The sequence below is a fragment of the Terrapene carolina genome, unplaced genomic scaffold (assembly GCF_002925995.2).
Source record: "Terrapene carolina triunguis isolate 2854851 unplaced genomic scaffold, T_m_triunguis-2.0 Scaffold66, whole genome shotgun sequence".
NCBI classification, from domain to species: Eukaryota; Metazoa; Chordata; order Testudines; family Emydidae; genus Terrapene; species Terrapene triunguis.
Genome location: NW_020664417.1, coordinates 60019373 through 60038115, shown reverse-complemented (window position 1 = coordinate 60038115; position 18743 = coordinate 60019373). Strand labels below are relative to the sequence as shown.

At 43.8% G+C, this 18743-nt stretch overlaps 1 protein-coding gene across 1 annotated transcript in view; it reads left to right on the top strand.

Moving 5' to 3' along the window:
- Nucleotides 1-18743, top strand: part of LIMCH1 (LIM and calponin homology domains 1) — a 292532-nt gene that overhangs the window by 79029 nt on the left and 194760 nt on the right. The window contains exon 2 of the mRNA XM_026647957.2: nt 13346-13416. Within this exon, the coding sequence (XP_026503742.1) occupies nt 13346-13416 (71 nt within the window). The remainder of the gene's footprint in view (nt 1-13345; nt 13417-18743) is intronic.

Sequence of the window (18743 nt, the reverse complement as noted above, 5' to 3'; positions counted from 1 at the left end):
CCAAATGCAGACCCTATATCTTTTTAAAGTCATCTTTTTGCTGCCATGCTTCACAAATTGTTGCCCCAATACACAATCAGTAATAAATAGCTCTCCCTGCTGCCTGCCTGTCTGCTTCTGTAATTTTTTTTTTGTCCTCACTGCTTTCTCAGAGATCAGATATGCCCATCAAAAAGCAAGCTGGCAACTTTCTAAGCTTTGGCATTGATGAGTCAAATGTGAATCTTGCTGGCTGGGATAAACTTCACCTGGGCACAGCATCTGCTCAGCAATTTGTCACTGTTCTTTTTTCCTGCCCTTAAGCTGTTTTGACACCAGAGACTTGTTAGCTCAATGCAGTGTATCACATCAAGCATCAGTAATGATTGTTTTCATCACATTTTCCAATGTGAACTGAAGCATGTTGAAAACAGAATTGTATAATGTGGCATTATTTTAGTGGTTGGGTAAGAGCAGTAGTTGATGGCATTAATTTAGCAGTTTATATAGCTGCCAAAGAACATTGAAAGCAATGAGTTAATCAGCAATAACATTGTATATTGCAAAATGTGTGTTACTGTGTAAACACTTATAAAAGAAGCTGCCATGATGTTGTGGTGCAGAGAGCTATCGTGTGGTTTAGTTTCCTCTTGCGGATTTAAAAATTAAGCTTTTTTTTCTTTGTATTTAGCTCCTTTGGATTGTCTAGTGTTAATGAACTGACACAAATCCAGCAGTGAAATAATTACCTTGGTTGAAATTGGATATAGGCCTTTACATAGTCATCTGGATTATATTTCCCTCTAACTCAAACAGTTCCTCATGCAAGCAAAAAGCGGTGACAAATCATATTATACTTAGCTTCTGTTCTCTATTTTAATTACAGTACCACACGAAAAAGGGTGTTTTCTCATTTCACTGAGCTTTATAGGTTTCATCAATGTTTTGGCAAATGATCTATCCAAACAGAGAGTGCCATATATGTGGTTGCTTTAAGAAACACAGTAAATCACCTGGATAAAAAAGCTATAAATATTTGCTTTAATTACAAGTTACATATCTAGAATGCAAATTATTTTTGGATTACAAAGTCTGCTTAGAGGGGGGCTTAATTACTAATTGGTGCTTCATTTAGGTAAGAAATTGTCTAAAATTCCATCCAGTTTGACCCTTTTTTTTTTTTTTTTTTTTTTTTTTTTTTTTTTTTTTTTTTTTTTTTACCATTTGTTATGGTATCTCCATACATATCCCTCTTCATTTTTGTGGCATAGGCAGGAAACATGGATCACACTGGAACTGTGTGTGGGTGTTTTTTGTACTGGATTAATTTTGAGCATGAGTTATCTGCAGTGCGGAGGCAGAAGCAATTGAAACCTGTGTTTAGCTGTTTTCCATTGTTCTGTGCCTCTGATCACTGACTGGCAGCTTTTCCTTTCTGCATGGAAACCCATAAAATAGGAATGGTAAGTGATAAGACCAGCAGTGTTGCTCTTACCTTTAGAATAGCAGACCCTGGATGGTTTACTCCTGGGGGAATTCTGCGCCTAATAATTCTGTACACAATATCTTAAAATTCTGCAAAATTCTGTAAATTTTATTTGTCAAAATAATGCTATATAATCATGCCAGTTTCAATTATTTTGGTAATTTATTTCAAAATACCTGTCAGAGGGTATGTCTGTAACAATACAGGCACACACAAACATTCCCCCAGGAGTAGAGAGTTAAAGAAACCCCTACGACAACTCAGTTCCTGTTCCTCTGCCCCCTCTCCACCCCCAGAGCCCAGTTGGGGGGGGCAGACATTCACATCCCCTCCCCCCCCGAGCCCAGTGAGGGGCCCTCCCTGTCCAGACACTCACATCCTCTCCCCCTCAGAGTCCGGATGAGGGGCCCTCCCCTGCTCAGACACTGCCATCTCCTCCCCATCCTGAGCCCAGCTGGGGGCCCCCCCTCCCCCAGACCACACACTCACACCTCCTACCCCCAAAAAGCCCAGAGATCCAGGGGAAAAAACAGTCTAATGCTGGGTGCCAGGCTTGCATGGAGTTTCCTGTGCACTGCCACCTCTTTCCTTCAGGGCGTGCTAGGAACTGCAGCTGCTGGGAACCCTCCAGTTCCCTCACCCTCCTCATCCCCCCGGACTTGTTTTCTATTTGTGAGCTGGGCTTTGCTTGGTCCAGTGACCCCTAGTAGCGGCCAACATCTCTGCAGCCCATTTCTGTGGGGGGGGGGGAGGGGGGAGGAAATTCTGCATGCCCAACATTAATTTCTGAAAAATTCTGCTTTGCGCAGTGGTGCAGAATTCCCCCAGGAGTAATGGTTGCATCTAGGGGTCAAGTAAGCTAAAAAGGTTTTGTCTATAGCAAAGTTATTCATAGAGAGAACACAGTGGAATTAATATAATGTAACAGTTGTAACTACCTTTTTTTCTAGTGGAGTTACCATAGCTAGTGTGGTATTTTTATGTTTGAAAACATGAATGGCTAAATAGTGCAGGGCAAAAAATTGTCCCAAATGTGACAGATTAGAACCTGTTTGTCTTATATTTTCTAAAGCATCTGTCCTCATGGTACCAGAGGGCTGAGCACCACTTTTGCAACACTACGTGGGTCTGGCCTAAGGATTTAAGGGAGGCTGCTTAGTGAGATTCTTTGGGATGTATCCCAAACTCAGCAGACTGACTTGACATAAAAAGGGGTGAGTGTATGGGTGAGAGAGAGTCATCTTAAGATCCCCAGCTCTTCTTCGAGTAGTAGCCCTATGGGTGCTGCATGTCAGGTGCACATGCGCCTGTCGAACCCTTGATCAGAGATTTTCAGTTAGCAGTGTCCGTTTGATCTGCACATGTGCCCTGTACTTCCTTATGCCGGATACCAAGGCTGTACAGGGATGTGCTGCGATATTCCCTCTAATTTTTCCCATCCATGTGTGGAATGAATTTTGTTATGTGTACCAATATGTAGGTGATGTGTGGCGGGGGTGGGGCTGAGGGGTTTGGAACTCAGGGCTGGGGCAGAGGGTTGGGGTGCAGGGTGGTGAGGGCTTTGGCTGGGGTGCAGGCTCTGGGGTGGGGCCAGGGATGAGGGTTTTGGGGTACAGGAGGGGGATGAGGCCTTGTGCAGAGTGTTTGGGTGTGCGGGGGGGGGGTGAGGGTTCCAGCTGGGGTGCGGGCTCTGGGGTGGGGCTGGGAATGATGAGTTTGGGGTGCAGGCTGCTCTGGGGCTGGGGCCAGGGGACTCCCCCCAGCCCTCTCCCCACTGGCAGAAGCTTTGGGAAAGAGGTGCCTCTCCCTGCCGGCAGCAGCCCCGGGGCTGGGGCCAGAGGACTCCCCCCAGCCCTCTTCCCGCCGGCAGCAGCTAAGGGAGAGAGGCGCCTCTCCCCGCTGGCAGGAGCTCCAGGGCTGGGGTCGAGATGCCTCTCCCCAGAGGCAGCAGCTCTGGGTATGGGGCCAGAGGACTCCCCCCACAGCCGTCTCCCCACCAGCAGCAGCAGCTCCAGGAGAGAGGCACCTCACCCTGCCAGCAGCAGTGCCATGGCCGGGGGAGCCCTGCACGCCCCAACTTGCTTCCCTCCCTGTCCATCCCAACCTCTCTCCTCTCCAGCCCCCTGTGGCTGTGTCCCTGCACAGCCCTTTATAGTCTGCTGTGTGGCCGCAGCTTAGAGGGAACTTAGGTGTGCTGGTGTGACATACCAGGCACAGCTCAGATCAGTGGGGAGCTGTGTCACCCCTGTCCTGTAAGCTGGGGTGCCTTGCAATGCCGTGCTGTTATAGCCTCCAACCTGGACTGCTCACAACCAGCCACCAGCATGCATGTCGCTCCCAGATGTGTTTTGTGTAACTGCAGCCTGCCAGTCACACCCTGCCTCTCACCAGCCTTGGTTATGCTGCAGAGTGACCCCAACGCCCTCCCAGTCCCAAACTTTCCCCCAGAAATGTATGTTTTGTACTGCCTAGCCCTCTCCCTGCACTGTCCAAATATATTAAATCAGTTATTCAGTTAAGGGAATAATATACATTAGCTTATTATCTTAGTTACCCAGACACTTTAGTTTAAATACACTGGATTAGATAAAACAATAAAACAAGTTCATTAAAACTACAAAGAGAGGTTAAGTAAATAAAAGTAATTGGGCAAAAAAGTCAGAAATGGTTATAAGAAGAATAAAGATGAAAAGGGTACTAGTGCCTAACTTTACTATATTAGATTCAAGCAAACTTTCTCACTGCATGCTTCCAACAAGATTACTGACTAAACTCCTCAGGTTGGGACATTTTTCCTCCCCCAAGTCCAGTGGGTGTTTCCTTTTTATCTTCTCAGGTACGGAGAATGCAATGGGTGGGGGGGGGGGGGGGGGGGATGCCTTGAGGTGTTTGCCCAACCTTTTTATAGTTTCAATTCCCCTTTTGAAAAACATTTCTATCTTAGAACCAGGAGACAGTCTATGTGGAAGGATGTTCCCTACTAGGCTTTTTTTCCCCTGTTTGAGCTGCTTTTGTTTTCCCTTCCTGCTTGATGATTCTGTATAATGCTTAAATGCAAATAAAGGCAAACACATATTCCTTTGTTTAGGACAGACCTGTTTTCTGACTTCTGCTTGGGCAGGGCAGTGGGGTTTGGAACATGTTTTAATAACATCACATAGGGGAACCTTAACTTCACATACAATGTTGCCATACACATTTTATCAGGACAATGCTGCCCAGCAAATTGAGTTTTCAAATGATACCTCACAAGGCGTACAATAGTGTTCAGGGCTGTAATCCATCACATCGGGCAATCTGTCCTCCTTTTCTTTTCAACCACCTCAGCCTGGGACGAAGCCCTAGTGTGCCTGCCTTGAGCGTGCCTTGGCTTTTCTAATACTACTGTGATAGGTAAGATAGTTTTTATAGTTAATTTTTTAGAATAGCTAGTTTGATAAGTAGTGAGAAGATTGTTTTACTCCTCTTTCCCCTCAGGGAGATTAATTATTTTTTCCTGGTAGGGTATGCCTGGCTTGCCTGGTTTCAAACCATCACCTGTCCTACGGAGAGGCTATTCCTGTGAGCGTCAACCATTCTAAGTGTGTCCGTTGCTTAGGGGAGTCCCATGTCTCTCAGAATTGCAACTTCTGCCTGTGCCTCAAATCCAGGGCAAGTCAAAACAGGGAGATTAAACTCTGCTAATGATGGAATGCTCCCTTTTGGAATGCTCTTAGGTCAGGACATATCCCTCCACCCAGTACATCTGTCTCCAGACAGATCCAGTGCCACTTCTACCTCAATGCAGGCTTCTCCTAAGAAAGGGAAGGCTTCTGAGGCTTCAGAAAAGGCTTCCAGAAAAACTAGTGTGGATTCTCACCTTAAGGAGCCAGCTCCAGTAAAGTCCAAGTCCCCAGTGAGATCTACGGTCTCCAGAGCCTCAACCTCTCTTGACTCAGTCTGTTGCGTTTATGGCCTTGCCAGTGCTGGAGGAGGAGTCCTTCAAGTCCTGGTGTACGAAGGAGAGACACAGCTCCGATGGGGTCTTTCTACCTTCTGTCAGCAAAGAGGGTAAGCATAAACACTTGGAACTGGCACCGTCGAGTTCAGCCCAGCTGTTGGTACTCACACATCCAGCACCAAGCAAGCAACTGCCCCAGACACCTTCAACGGTAGGCCCACCACTGGTGGTGGTGCCTTCAGCGACCATGGCCTCAGCTACCATGTCAGTAGTGATCCCCTATTCAGTATCCAGGAGTTGAGATGTACTAAGGGCCTCTTCATAACAGATGAAACAGAGTCCCAGCTCCTCTTGGTACTGAGACACCGGTCTGCAACTACCATCCTCTGGAACTGCAGGACTTTCCACTGTTTTCTGTGGGTGCTCCTCCTTTGGATGAGATGGAGGAGGATGAAGGAGACTTCCAGTCAATCTCCTCTATTTCTGTTCAGGGTTCTCCAACATATCCTTTCAGGATCCTATTCTTTGAAAGTAATAGGGAAGATCAGGCTCATTATCAAGAGTGTATGCCAACCCTGCACGCCACCCCCACTTCTGTATGGGCCCCCCAGTGGCCATACTGGTACCTGTTGGCTGCCTATCGACAACATTTTGCCAGACCACCGGTACTGTCTCATAGGGAAGTCAGAGTTGTACAGCCTTCTCCTTCCCCATCAGCCCCCCCATTTCCTCCCCACAGGGGGAGGCTTTTGAGGAGCAGGAAGCTAGGCCAGATAAGGAGGTCACTTCTCAAACACCTATTTCATTGTCTATGGACAAGGCAGTTATGCCTCCGCCACCATCCATGGCTGGTGGTGGATGTGTAAATGAATGGGATAGGCAACACTTCTCTAAGTCTACTCCATATGACAAGGACCAGAAAAGGCTAGATCTTACTGATCTGTTTATCAGTAACCCTGTAATTCAGAATAGCAAATTATCAAGTGGTCATGGCAAAATGTAATTTTACAGATTATAAACAGGTTCACGGCTTTATATTAAACATCTGCAACAAGAACATAAGGAGCAATTCCAGTCCATTATCTCAGAGGGCCAGTTGATGGCCAGAATTGCTCTTCAGGCATCCTTAGATGCTATGGACACTGCTGCCAGGTTAATCTCCCTGGCAGTGGTTATGTGCAAGGCATCATGGTTCCATCTCTTGGGGTTCCGGAGAGAAGTATAGAACACTGTAAGACCATCAAAGGGGAGTCCTCTAAAGTGTTATTGGAAACCACAGATGAGTCCTGGCACACTTTAAAGGATTCTAGGGCTATTTTATGATGCCTGAGCTTATGTACACCTACAAATAAGAAAAGGTTTAGTAGATCAGACTGCCCAGAGATCACATCCTGCTCAGTTTTCCAGGTTCCATTGAATCCCTAGAAAGACATAGATTCAAGAGAGGGCCCCTCAACTGTCTCCCATGATCACCCAGACATCTTCAAAGCAACAGTTTTCATGGGTTGGTTGAGGGTTCAAATCCTCCTGCACTTCTGGATTTACAGCTGTGCCCATTAGCCCATGACAACCCCTGTATAGAAGATACAGTTTATAGAGGCATATTTTGACTCGTTGACAGCCAGATTCTATCTTCCCGTAAACAGATTTGTAACTTTGTGTGGTCTAGTATGGGCAACTTAGGGGAGCCTTCAAACCACAATAAAGAACTATCTTCTGCTCCTGGGACACATGGTAGCTTGCATCTTTGTGACCAATCATGCAAGACTATGTCTGCTGCTTCTAGATTTGGCTCAGAATGACCTGTTCTCTAGTCAGACACACCTTGGACAGACAGGTGACGGTTCCTCTACAAGTGAGCAACTCCTTAGACTGCTGGAAGAATCAACTCAATGTCTATGCAGGCATTCCCTTCTGTCACCCAGCCCCACCAGTGACTTTAACAACAGATGTATCACGGTTGGAATGGGAGTCCACCACTGCAGTACCCTCACGACTCAGGGCAGATAGACAACTCAAAAAGTCAGTCTCCACATCAATCTGTTAGAACTCAGGGCTGTCAGGAATGCTTGCCTTCATTTCCTACCCCTTATCAGGAGCAGATCAGTCAGGGTCATGATGGACAGTGTATCCTGCATGCTCTATATTAACACACAGAGAGGAGTAAGATCTTCCTCCCTGTGCACTGAAGCCATGAAACTATGGAATTGGTGCATAGCTCATCAGATCCAAATTTCAGAAGTCTGCCTCCCAGGTATTCAGAACACCAGCCTCACAGGACTACGAATGGGAGCTAGACATCGAAGTTCTCCACAGCATATTCCTAAAATGGGGACTGCCAGAGGTGGGATCTCTTCATCACCTCCAGGAACAGGAAGTGTCCTCTTTTCTGCTCAAGAGGGGGTCTGGGCCTTCACTCCTTGGGAGATGCCTGTGATGGTTCCCCCCGGGGTGCCACCTGGAACTGGGGTACCACTGAGCCCTCTGACCCACCAGCCTGGGCTCCCTCTCACATTGTGCTGCTGTGACAAGTTGCAAAGCTCTCCAAGCTTTCACTGTCACCAGCATTCACACAGGTAGGGACACACCAGCTGCAATCACATGCAGGCTCTCTAACCACCAGTCTCCCAGCCTAGGACCCCAGAGCAGTACCATCCTGCCAGGGTCAAATCTTGCCAATATATGGGTTTAACACCTGGTCCACCTCTCCCTCAATGTGAAGAGGACCATGCACACTTGTGGTACCCAAGCTGAGATTTTTCCACAGACATAGTCAAACACACACTGGTTTGGATTAAAACATAAAATAAGTGTATTAACTACAAAAGGATAGATTTTAAGTGATTATAAGTGATGGCAAACAGATCAAAGCAGATTACCTAGTAAATAAAACCACAAACTGAGCTTAACATACTAGATAGGTAGGATATGAATTAGCAAATTCTCACCCTGAGTGATAAACAGGCTGGCAGATTCTTAAGGCACAAGCTGTGTTGGCTTTGCAGCTTGGGTTTCCCAAGTTTTCATACACAGGCTAGAAATCCCTTTAATCTGGGACCATCACTTTCCCCAGTTCAGTCTTTGTTCCTCAGGTGTCTCCAGGTGGTGTTGTTGTAGGGAGAGTGAGGTACTATCATGATGTCATTTCACCCCCTTTTATATCTTCTTCCCACTTGCTGGAAAGCTTTTTTGCTGTGACCTGGGTCAAACAGTTCCCATTATGTAGTGCTACCTCTGAGGTTTCTGTTGTACACAGTTCCTGGGGTAATCCTTGTGCTTGTGTACATTTCCTCAATAACCCATTAATAACCCTTTTTACTGTTGTACCTGAAAGGCTGCTTGTGGTTGTTTTCAACCTCACAACATGTTTCAGTAACACATACATAGCCAAACTTCATAACTTTGCATACAGCAATAGCACATACAATCCAATGAGATATTAATGTCTAGCAGATGAAGACTTTTAGAAAGATACCTCACAAGGCATACTTTGTACAAAACATATCCTAATTACATGACAGTTGCGAATATTGGGGTGCCAGGGTGTCTCAATGCTTTTCTTCTATCTTGGAAGAAGGGTTTATTTTATGCATTTCCTCCTATGTTGCTGATACCAAGGGTGATGAACCAGATCAGTCAGGACAGAGACAAAGTTATCCTTTATAGTGGCAATCTGTCTGGGACAAGCGTGGTACCCTTACCCGTTTACCTATGTATCCAACCATTGTTCAAGTTCCAAACCATTCCTCTTCTCCTGTCATGGGATGCTGGTCAGATGCTTCATCCCAACCTAGCAGTTCTCTGCCTCAGGGCCTAGTGCCTTGATGGTTCACAGGTTGAGAATCCTATTGCAATATGGAAATACAAGAGGTGTTACTGAATAGTAGAACGAGATCAACCCTCACTACTTACCTGCAGAAATGGAAGAGATTCTTTCACTGGTGTTGTCATTGTTGCCTCCTGCCTGATTTGGTGCCACTTTCAGTCATCCTGGATTATCTATTGGATCTAAAGAAATCTGGGTTATCAGTTAGTTCGTTTAAGGTCCATTTGGCCACAATATCAGCCTTTCATCCTCCGTAGAAGAATTCTCCATATTTGCTCATCTGATATTATGTAGGTTATTAAGGGTGTGAGGAATCTCTATCTGCAATTTAGAAACCCTACCCCAACCTGGGACCTTACCCTGATACTCAATTAACTTATGAGACCTTCATTCGAATCAGTGGCAGCCTGTTCTCTGTTGCATTTATCTATGAAGACTGGCCTTTTTAGTAGACATCATGTTGGCCTGTAGGGTAAGGGAGATTGGGCCTTGATGGCAGAGCCCTGCCAGCCCCCTCCCATATGGTGTTCTTTAAGGACAAGGTCTCTTTATATCTGCACGCTAAATCCTTACCTAAGGTTCTGTTGGAGTTCTGCCTTTATCAGTACATCCATCTTCCAGTGTTTTTCCTGTAGCCACATAGTTCTTTACAGGAATCCTGTTTACATATCTAGGATCTTAGAAGGGCATTGACCTGCCACTTAGTTAGGACCAAGCAATTTATGAAGTCATTTAGGCTTGTCCTTTCCTTTGTGGATAGTTCCACAGGGTCGTTGATCTCTACTGAGAGATGGATGGATATCTGTATGTGTTATCACTTGTTATGATGCTGTGGGCACATTCAGCCAAATGGCAGGCAACATCTATGACATTAGTGAAGAATGTACTGGTATCTGAAATACGTAGGGCCACTATGTGGGGTTTTGATACATACATGTTTAAAACATTGTGCCCTGACCCATGCTGTCAGATCCATTGTGGCACTTGGTTCTGCAGTACTATCTTCAGTTCTGGACTCTACTCCGAAGCTTGCTCCTCCATCTGGGGATACTGCTCAGAAGTCACCTGAAGTGGAGCACTGGTAGGGACGCTACTTGAAGAAGAGGAGGTTACTCACTTTGTGCAGTCACTGTGGTTCTTTGAGATGTGTCCCCCTATGGGTGCTCCAATGCTTGTCCTCCTTTCCTTCTGTTTCAGACTGTTCTGTAGGGGATGTTTGGGAGGAAAAGGAACTGAGAGCGGTTTGCTTGTGCACTCTTGGCATCAGGCATGAGGAGACATAGGGCACATGTATTGGCCAAAGAGACACTGCTAACTGAAAATCTCCAATCAAGGGCTCGAGAGGCACATGCACACCTGAAGTGGAGCTCCCATAGGGACACATATCTCAAACAGTCACATTTACTGCATGAAGTGAGTAACTTCTTTTTGCAGAAGCCCAGTTGCTTGCTCCTTTCAGCCCTAGCAGCTGGTTTACCTCTTGCCTTTCCCTCTGAATATGATGACTTTGAAAATGTTAGAAAAGTTATTCGAATGGAGCGGTCTCATTTGCATTTTAGCTCTTTCCCAAATCAGGGGGCCCACAGCCAATTAATACTTTCCCTTCACCATCTGGAGTCTTTAGAGCACTCATCACCTGTTCATGCCTCACTTATTTCCATTTCCTTTTTACACAGACATGTGCTGTTCCTAAATCTTTACTCCTTTCCTCCTCTGTCTTCTCTTGTTCTTGTACTTTGTACCATTTCATTTGTTTCAGCTGTGCATTTGAGTTGTACAGGCAAACCATCAAAAAAATAAAAGTTGCCTGGTGTAACCATTCTGCCAGGTGGAGCTGGCAGCAAGCAGTGCCCGGGTTCAATATCTAGGGGTTCCTTTTCAACAATACAACACAGAACCAGCTCGAGCCCTCACCCAGTAACCTGGGAAAATTACACACCACCCCTGGGCGCCTCTGAGAGGCAATACTTCCCCACTCGCAAGCACAGAGTCTGAGTATAGAAAAGAAACTTTTAATGAAAGGAGGGAAGTCACCCAACATTAATTAGGGAAAATGCCACAAGCAGGATTCATAATTATAAAACTATGAGCAGGACACCCACACCAGCGTGTGTGGGGCAGTGCCTTCTGCCTCATCTTCTTGAGTTCTACAACCAAAAGTTCCTTTTCTGAGCCCCCTCTCTGCACCCTCGCCATACCTCACTCACTGTGGTTGTTCTTAGTCAGGGAGGACCCAGGGTTCAGAGATGCATCTGTGTGAGTTCACCTCCCACCTAGGGTAGAAAGCACCTTGCTCGCTCTGCCATTTGAGTACTTGCTCTGGCTGGCTGCCCTGCCAGCCACAGTTCTTCCCCGCTGGCCACCTCGCCAGCTGCTTGTTCCGCTCCTGCTGGCCAACTGCTTGCTGCTCCCACTTGCTGACTGTCAGTTACTTTCTGCTGCCACCTGCCTCTCTGCTGTGACCTCTGCAGGTCAGTCTCTTAGTGATTTTCAGCTTTTAGTGGTTTTTCAGCTTTTAGCAGGCTGGGCAGAAACACTGTCCCCCCCACAAGTGATTTCAGCTCTCATTTAGCACTTAAAATAACAAAGGCTGCTAATGGAGCCTATTTAGCTCTATCTTTGAACAGTGGGGAGGAACAGGTTAAACCAGACTGGGGAGCCTTAGGGAGAGTCCACACCTTGTGGTTGGGACACCTGTCCCCACCCCTCTTACTTTCACAGGGGTCTGGCATTCGAGCCCCTGACTTAACAAGGTCCTTTAAGCTGAGGGTGACCCCCTCATTTGGGACAGGTTAAGCACAGTTCTGCTCCCCTTTTATTCATGCAATAAAGACAACAAAATTGATAACATTTCACTACCTCTGCATTCAGTACTAAAGTGATTTGTAACCCAACACCAGCCAAAGTTGACCACTTTGAGCAACACAGCACTGTTTGCTGGATATCTTGGCAGAGTAGGTATTATATCTGTAAATACAGTTTGCTCCTGAAGTCTCTCCCCATCCCAGCTAGCTGTCAGGGGAGAGCTCATTCAGACTGTGCTTACACTGGTGTTACTGGTTTGACACTGTCCTCGGTTAGTAGTGATAGTGATTCCCATCTGATGACTTTTTGATGGGCGATTTCTTAGTTGAAATGCATTGTTTTAGTTCCACTCTCTAATGAAGGAACCACACACATACTTCTACCTCTCTAACTCCATCTGGTAATATTTGACCTTGTTTGTTGACTGTTTGTGCAGACTGCTCTCAGAGGCCAAGGAGTGAATGAACAATCTTCTCACCTGTAGTGTAGCCCCTATAGTGTAGCATTGTTCAAATAACCAGAGCATTGTGAGAAAGTTTGTGCTGGTCCTACCCATGCCATACCTTGTCCTGTGGATATATAAAAGACCAATCTCTCGACTAGCATTCCTCAAAAATACTAAGGATCAGATACTTCCCATCCTTACTTGACATGAAAGTCCCATTTGACTTCATGGTATGAAGTGTTCAGTATGAATAAGGGTATTGCAATCTGTCTCTAAATAATGTATTTTTTCTAGCTTACTAACTTTGTGTTCTTCAACTTATTACAAACAATGCACAGGGAATTGGGAAGGTTGCCTCACATTTGTGTAACAAATCATATCGCAAGGCCTTGCAATCCCAACTCCTATAACTTAGTGCCCCTGTGAAATTGCTCATGTGAGTAAGGGCTGCAGGATCAGGTCCATGAATAGCACCTAAAGTGATGTATATTTGTTATGCAAAAAAAATACATATACTCAGCTTTGTGTAAATACGCTAGTTGCCTATAAAAATGCCTAGACTGACAATTATTCTGAGGGTTACAGTGACACTTACATTAAGCCATTCTTGAATTTTAAACTAAAGGATTAGCAAAAAGCGCTTTGTGTTGCATGTTAAATAGTTCAGTGAAAGGGTTTTGTATTTTGTTTTTTGTTAGATGCAGGAAACATCTTGGACTTTACCGGCAATGCCCAAAGAGTTGTCATGTTACATTTGCTCTAAAGGTTTTAAATACAAAATTATGAAGCATTCTTTAAATATGCATCTGTTAATGAATTCTTTTTTTCTCTCTCTCTCTCTTGCTTCTCCTTATTATTTTTCAGCAAGTCACAGGCAGAAGTTTTGGTGACAAAGATTTTCAGTCTGGATTAGAAAATGGTATTCTGCTGTGTGAGTAAGTAATGCTTTTAGTTGGAACTTCACATGCAGTTTTGACTAAAGATGGAACCTACGGTTTTTACTTTAGCTGGTATAATGCAACGGTTGGTTTCCTTTTTTTTTGACTTTGGTTACACTACATATTTCATCACACTGTTGTTCCAGTGCCAATGGTTTTGTTATGGTGTGAATTGAAATGTGGTTTTAAAAAAACAAGTTTTACAAAGTGCTTTTCACCCCCCCACCCCCCGCCCATGTAAAGTAAAAGTGATGCTTTTTGGATTTGGATTTATTCTGTTTAAAGTGGATGACTGCAGTTTGGAAACAGTGTGCCACACCTGGCCTGCAGACATCTCTCTTGCAATGTAGGGTTTTGGATCCATTCCAGGTTGTACTGTTGGCAAGACTTACCCATCTAGGTACAAGCTTATTTGTTCTTGCATCCTTTGAGGTCCAGGCTGTACTCTGAACCTTTTGTACTCTGAACCATTTTATTTTATCCCGGGGGAGGGATAGCTCAGTGGTTTGAGCATTGGCCTGCTAAACCCAGGGTTGTGAGTTCAATCCTTGAGGGGGCCACTTAGGGATCTGGGGCAAAATCAGTACTTGGTCCTGCTAGTGAAGGCAGGGGGCTGGACTCGATGACCTTTCAAGGTCCCTTCCAGTTCTAGGAGATGGGATATCTCCATTAATTTTTAAAGATAGGCTTGAAGAACATACTTCAGAATTCTTCATAATACAACCAGATCATAGATTTAAACAAAATTCACCAAACTCAACACTCCCATGTTAATGTTCATTTATGGTGTGTGTGTGTTGATCTGGGCTTAGATTTCCAAATAAATCTAAAGGAGTTAAGTGCCCAGTTCACTGCCTTTCAGTGTGATTTGGGTGCTTAACTCCCACAGGCTCCTTTGTGAGGAGTTTGAGAAAAGCTACTGTAGCTGTCCCATCTGTAGTGGCTAAATTCTGCCCCTACATATGTGTAAGGCTGCTATTTAAAAACAGTGGGAACTGCAAGTCTGAATTTGGACTTTGAAGCTTACAAATTAGATGTCTTGTAAACATTAAACTTGAGAAGTACATTTCTTGTATTTGTTACAGTTTTTTAGTTTTGGAGACGAGAGGAATCTGACTTGGATTCTGCTTTTGATGCTCTATAGTTCAGTTAATACCATTTACTTAAGCAGTATGTGGCTTTGGAAAGCTGAACCTAATGTACAGAAATGTATATCTCACTAATGCAATTGAACATAAACTTTGAAAAGTTAGAGAGACTGCAGAACAGAGATGATCTTATTTACCCATCTTTCCCTCCCCCCAAGCCATATCTTGGCAAAAATGAATATAAATATTGCTGATCCAGGTGGTATTCAATATGCAGATAGCAGTCTGTAGTGGTTACATCACAGTGTGTGTAATGGTTGGTCTTGGACAATCTCTTCCTCCTTAGTGCAAAATACTTCAGTTAGAAGTATTATGTATTGAATCTCCTTAACGTGATTCTTGCTTGACATGGTTGAATTGTGTTGGTAAAAGATGTGTGTTTCAGGATTAGATCTTAATCTGATCTGCAAATAAACAGAGGTAGTCTGGTTTAAGTGGTGTAAATCTTTCAGATGCAAAGCTTAAGTAACAAATGTTATGTTTTAGCGCTTCCATTGTAATACATGAGTATCTATCTCTTAGGAGGGTGTGGGGGCCAGTCATTATAATAGTGGATGAAGAGATCGGACTAATTGATCCTTCTACCGACCTGCTGTATGATCTTGGGGAAAATCACTTTTCTTCTTTGTGTCTGTTTACCAGTCTGTACAAGGCATATAATACTTGCCGCTTCATGGTGTGTTTTATAGGAAGACCATCCAGGGTGCCCTGGGTCATAGTCAGAGAGTTTAAAGCCAGAAGGGACCACCGGATTACCTAGTCTGACCTCTTGTATATCACAGGTCACCATACCACCCAGCACCCACACCCTAAACCTAACAACCAAAATTGGACCAAAGTATTATAACCCAGAGGAGACTAGACTGTAACGTGCCATAGGGAGAGAATAGGAGGGGCCGAGGTATCTACACCCGAGGCCCCTGCAACCGCAGGGAAATGATTGTGAGGTGTACACCCAGATAATCCTGGCAATTGACTCGTGCCCACGCACTGTAGACGAAGGCAAAAATTCCAAAGTATCTGCTAGTCTGATTTCACCAGGCCAGGTTAGTCTGGCATGACCTATATTTTGGTAAACCTGTGTCACTTTACATCCCCTTTACTGTTTACATCCATGAATTTAATTATTCTTTCCTTCAAAAATTTGTTCAAAAGCCTTGGATAACACTGAGGTCACACTAATGTGTCCATAATTGCCTGGATCACTTTTTCCCCCTTTCTTAAAAATAGGTATGACGTTAGCTATTCTCCAGTCACATGGTACTACCCTCAGATAGATATTTTTATTACAAGTCCATGTTATCCTTACTGAAAACTGAAGCAAAGTAGTCATTTAGTTTTTTGGGCCAGCATTAGAGATTATCTTTAATCTTCTTCCCATCTGCACTGCATAGCGGCTCAATCTCATCCATCCTTATTCTCTTTTTATTTATATAACTAACAAATCTCTTTATTTTAATTTCCTCGACAAGAGCTAATTCAGCTTGACTTTTAGCCATTCTCACTTTATTTCTACATTTTCTAACCTCCATGGTTTAGCTGTCTTTGTCTAATCCCTGTAGGCTTTCTGCTTACTTCTAATAACCTTTTTTGAGATGGTTATTCATCCAGCTGGGTCTAGAGCCTCTCTCTACAAGCTTCTTTTCCCCCTTGCTTGGGATGCAAACTTCAGATAGTCTTTTTTGTATAGTAGATTTGAAGAAATTCCAAGCCTCCTCTACATTTTAAATCCAAGATGTTCAATCCAGTTGACCTCTAACTAATTCCCTTAATTTCCCAAAGTCTGTCCTTTTTGAAATAAAAAACCATATCTGATGACCTGGTTTTTATTATCCTTCCATTTAATTTAAACTGAATCAACTTGTGATCACTCAATTCAAGGTTATTTCCTACAAGCTCTTCTATGGCATCCTCACTACTTACAAAATCAAGTCTAAAATTGCATTACCTGTTATTGATTCAGTGAGAATTTGATTCAGAAACTGTCATCGGTCACAGTCAGGAATAACTGGGTCCTACCAGTATCAGTAGCATTTATTTTCCATTCTATATCTGGGAAGTTTTCTTCCTGTTACGACACAATTCCCCTTAGTATTTATTTTTCTAATAATATTAAAAAGCTCTCAGTCCATACGAGTCTGACCCAGCTGGTCTGTAGCAGACCCTTAACACTGTTCTAACAGAACCTCTATTACAATCCTTTCCCAAAGTGATTTTGACCCCAAAAAATTCTGTTTTGTCCATACTATCACTTATTTCTTTACAGTTTACTCTACCACATTTATCTTTGACTATCTCTCCTAACAGCATATACCCTTCAGTACCTGTACTCCAGTCATTAATTCTATTCCATGTTTCTGTAATCCCTATAATATCCTGTTTGACCTCCTGTCGATAGTGCAAGTTCTTCCATTTTATTGCCCGGGCTCCTTAAATTAGTGTGCAAGTGTTTCAGTTGTTTCCCTTGTACCTCGCCCAGTTTTTTAGCTGGATTAGGTATAGTCTTTTCACTAACCGTAACACCTACCTGACTACTACTCCAATCAATATTTGGATTTTTTCTTTCTCCTTGTCCATAATCTTACCTTATGGTGTTCCTTTATCCTTTACTGTATCTTCCTACTGTGTATGGAAGCAAGTTGTGGAGATTTCATGAATCTTTCCAATCTTCTCCCCTCATCTCCCAGTGTATAGCCCTTCTTATCAATCATGCCAGCCTTCAGACCAGAAGATTAATACCCCACATACTCAAGAGGAGTCTATCAGTCAAGAAGTCTTCTTTCTGTAAATGCCTCCCAATGGTCAATCATCCCAAAACCTTCCTCATTGCATCAATCCTTGAGCCATCTGTTGATCTTCATTATCTTGTCACGCCTTTGCTCTCCTTTTCTAGGGACTGGAAATATTTTGCTGAAAATCACCTAAGCTTCCACTTCTTTAAGGGTCTTACTCAGCATAGTCATCCTTGATCCATTCCAATGGAAATCTAGCTGAGTTGATGATTTCTCCCCGCTCCCATTAGGATCCTTTTCAGCCTCACATACACATCTCATATCCTTGTTACTGGCAGGCAGCATATTCTTCTGTTCTCTGGGTTTGGATCTGGTCTGGTGACAGGCATTGGACTTTGCATAGGTCTACACGGCTGAGGATGTGAGGGAGATTGCCAAACCTGAGCTATTCTTTTTAGGTGACAAATCTGAGGAACTGTCCCAGATTGAGGTGTCATTAGAGGAGGTTTTGGAACAAATTGATAAACTAAAGGAGTAATATGTCACCAGACCCGGATGGTATTCACCCAAGAGTTCTGAAGGAACTCAAATGTGAAATTGCAGAACTACTAACTGTAGTCTGTAACCTATCCTTTAAATCAGCTTCTGTACCAAATGACTGGAGGATAGCTAATGTGATGCCAATTTTTTTAAAGGGCTCCAGAGGTGATCCTGGCTCTTAAATAAACTAAGCAGTCATGGGATAAGAGGGAATGTCCTCTCATGGATCAGTAACTGGATAAAATATAGGAAACAAAGGGTAGGCATAAATGGTCAGTTTTCACAATGTAGAGGGGTAAATTGCAGGGTCTACCAAGGATCTGTACTGGGACCAGCACAGTTCAATACATTCATAAATGATTGGGAAAAAGGGGTAAACAGTGAGGAGGCAAAGTTTTCAGATGATAAAAAATTACTCAAGAGTAAGTCCAATGCTGACTGCAAAGCGTTACAAAGGGATCTCACTGGGTGACTTGGCAACGAAATGTAAGATGAAGTTCAGTGTTGATAAATGCAAAGTAATGCACATTGGGGAAAAATGATCCCAATTATACATACAAAATGATGGGTTCTAAGTTATCTGTTACCACTCAAGAAAGAGATCTTGGAATTCTTGTGGATAGTTCTCTGAGAACATCTGCTCAATGTGCCGTGAAAGCGAACAGTGCTAGGAATCATTAGAAAAGGGATAGACAGAAAATATAATGCCACTATGTAAAGTCATGGTACTCCGACACCTTGAATGCTGCGTGCTGTTCTAGTTACCCATCTCAAAAAATATATTAGAATTGAAGCATACAGAGAAGGGCAACAACGATTAGGGGTATTGAAAGAGCTTCCATACAAGGAGAGATTAAAAAGACTGGGTCTGTTGATAAAATCACGAATGGTGTGGAGAAAGTGA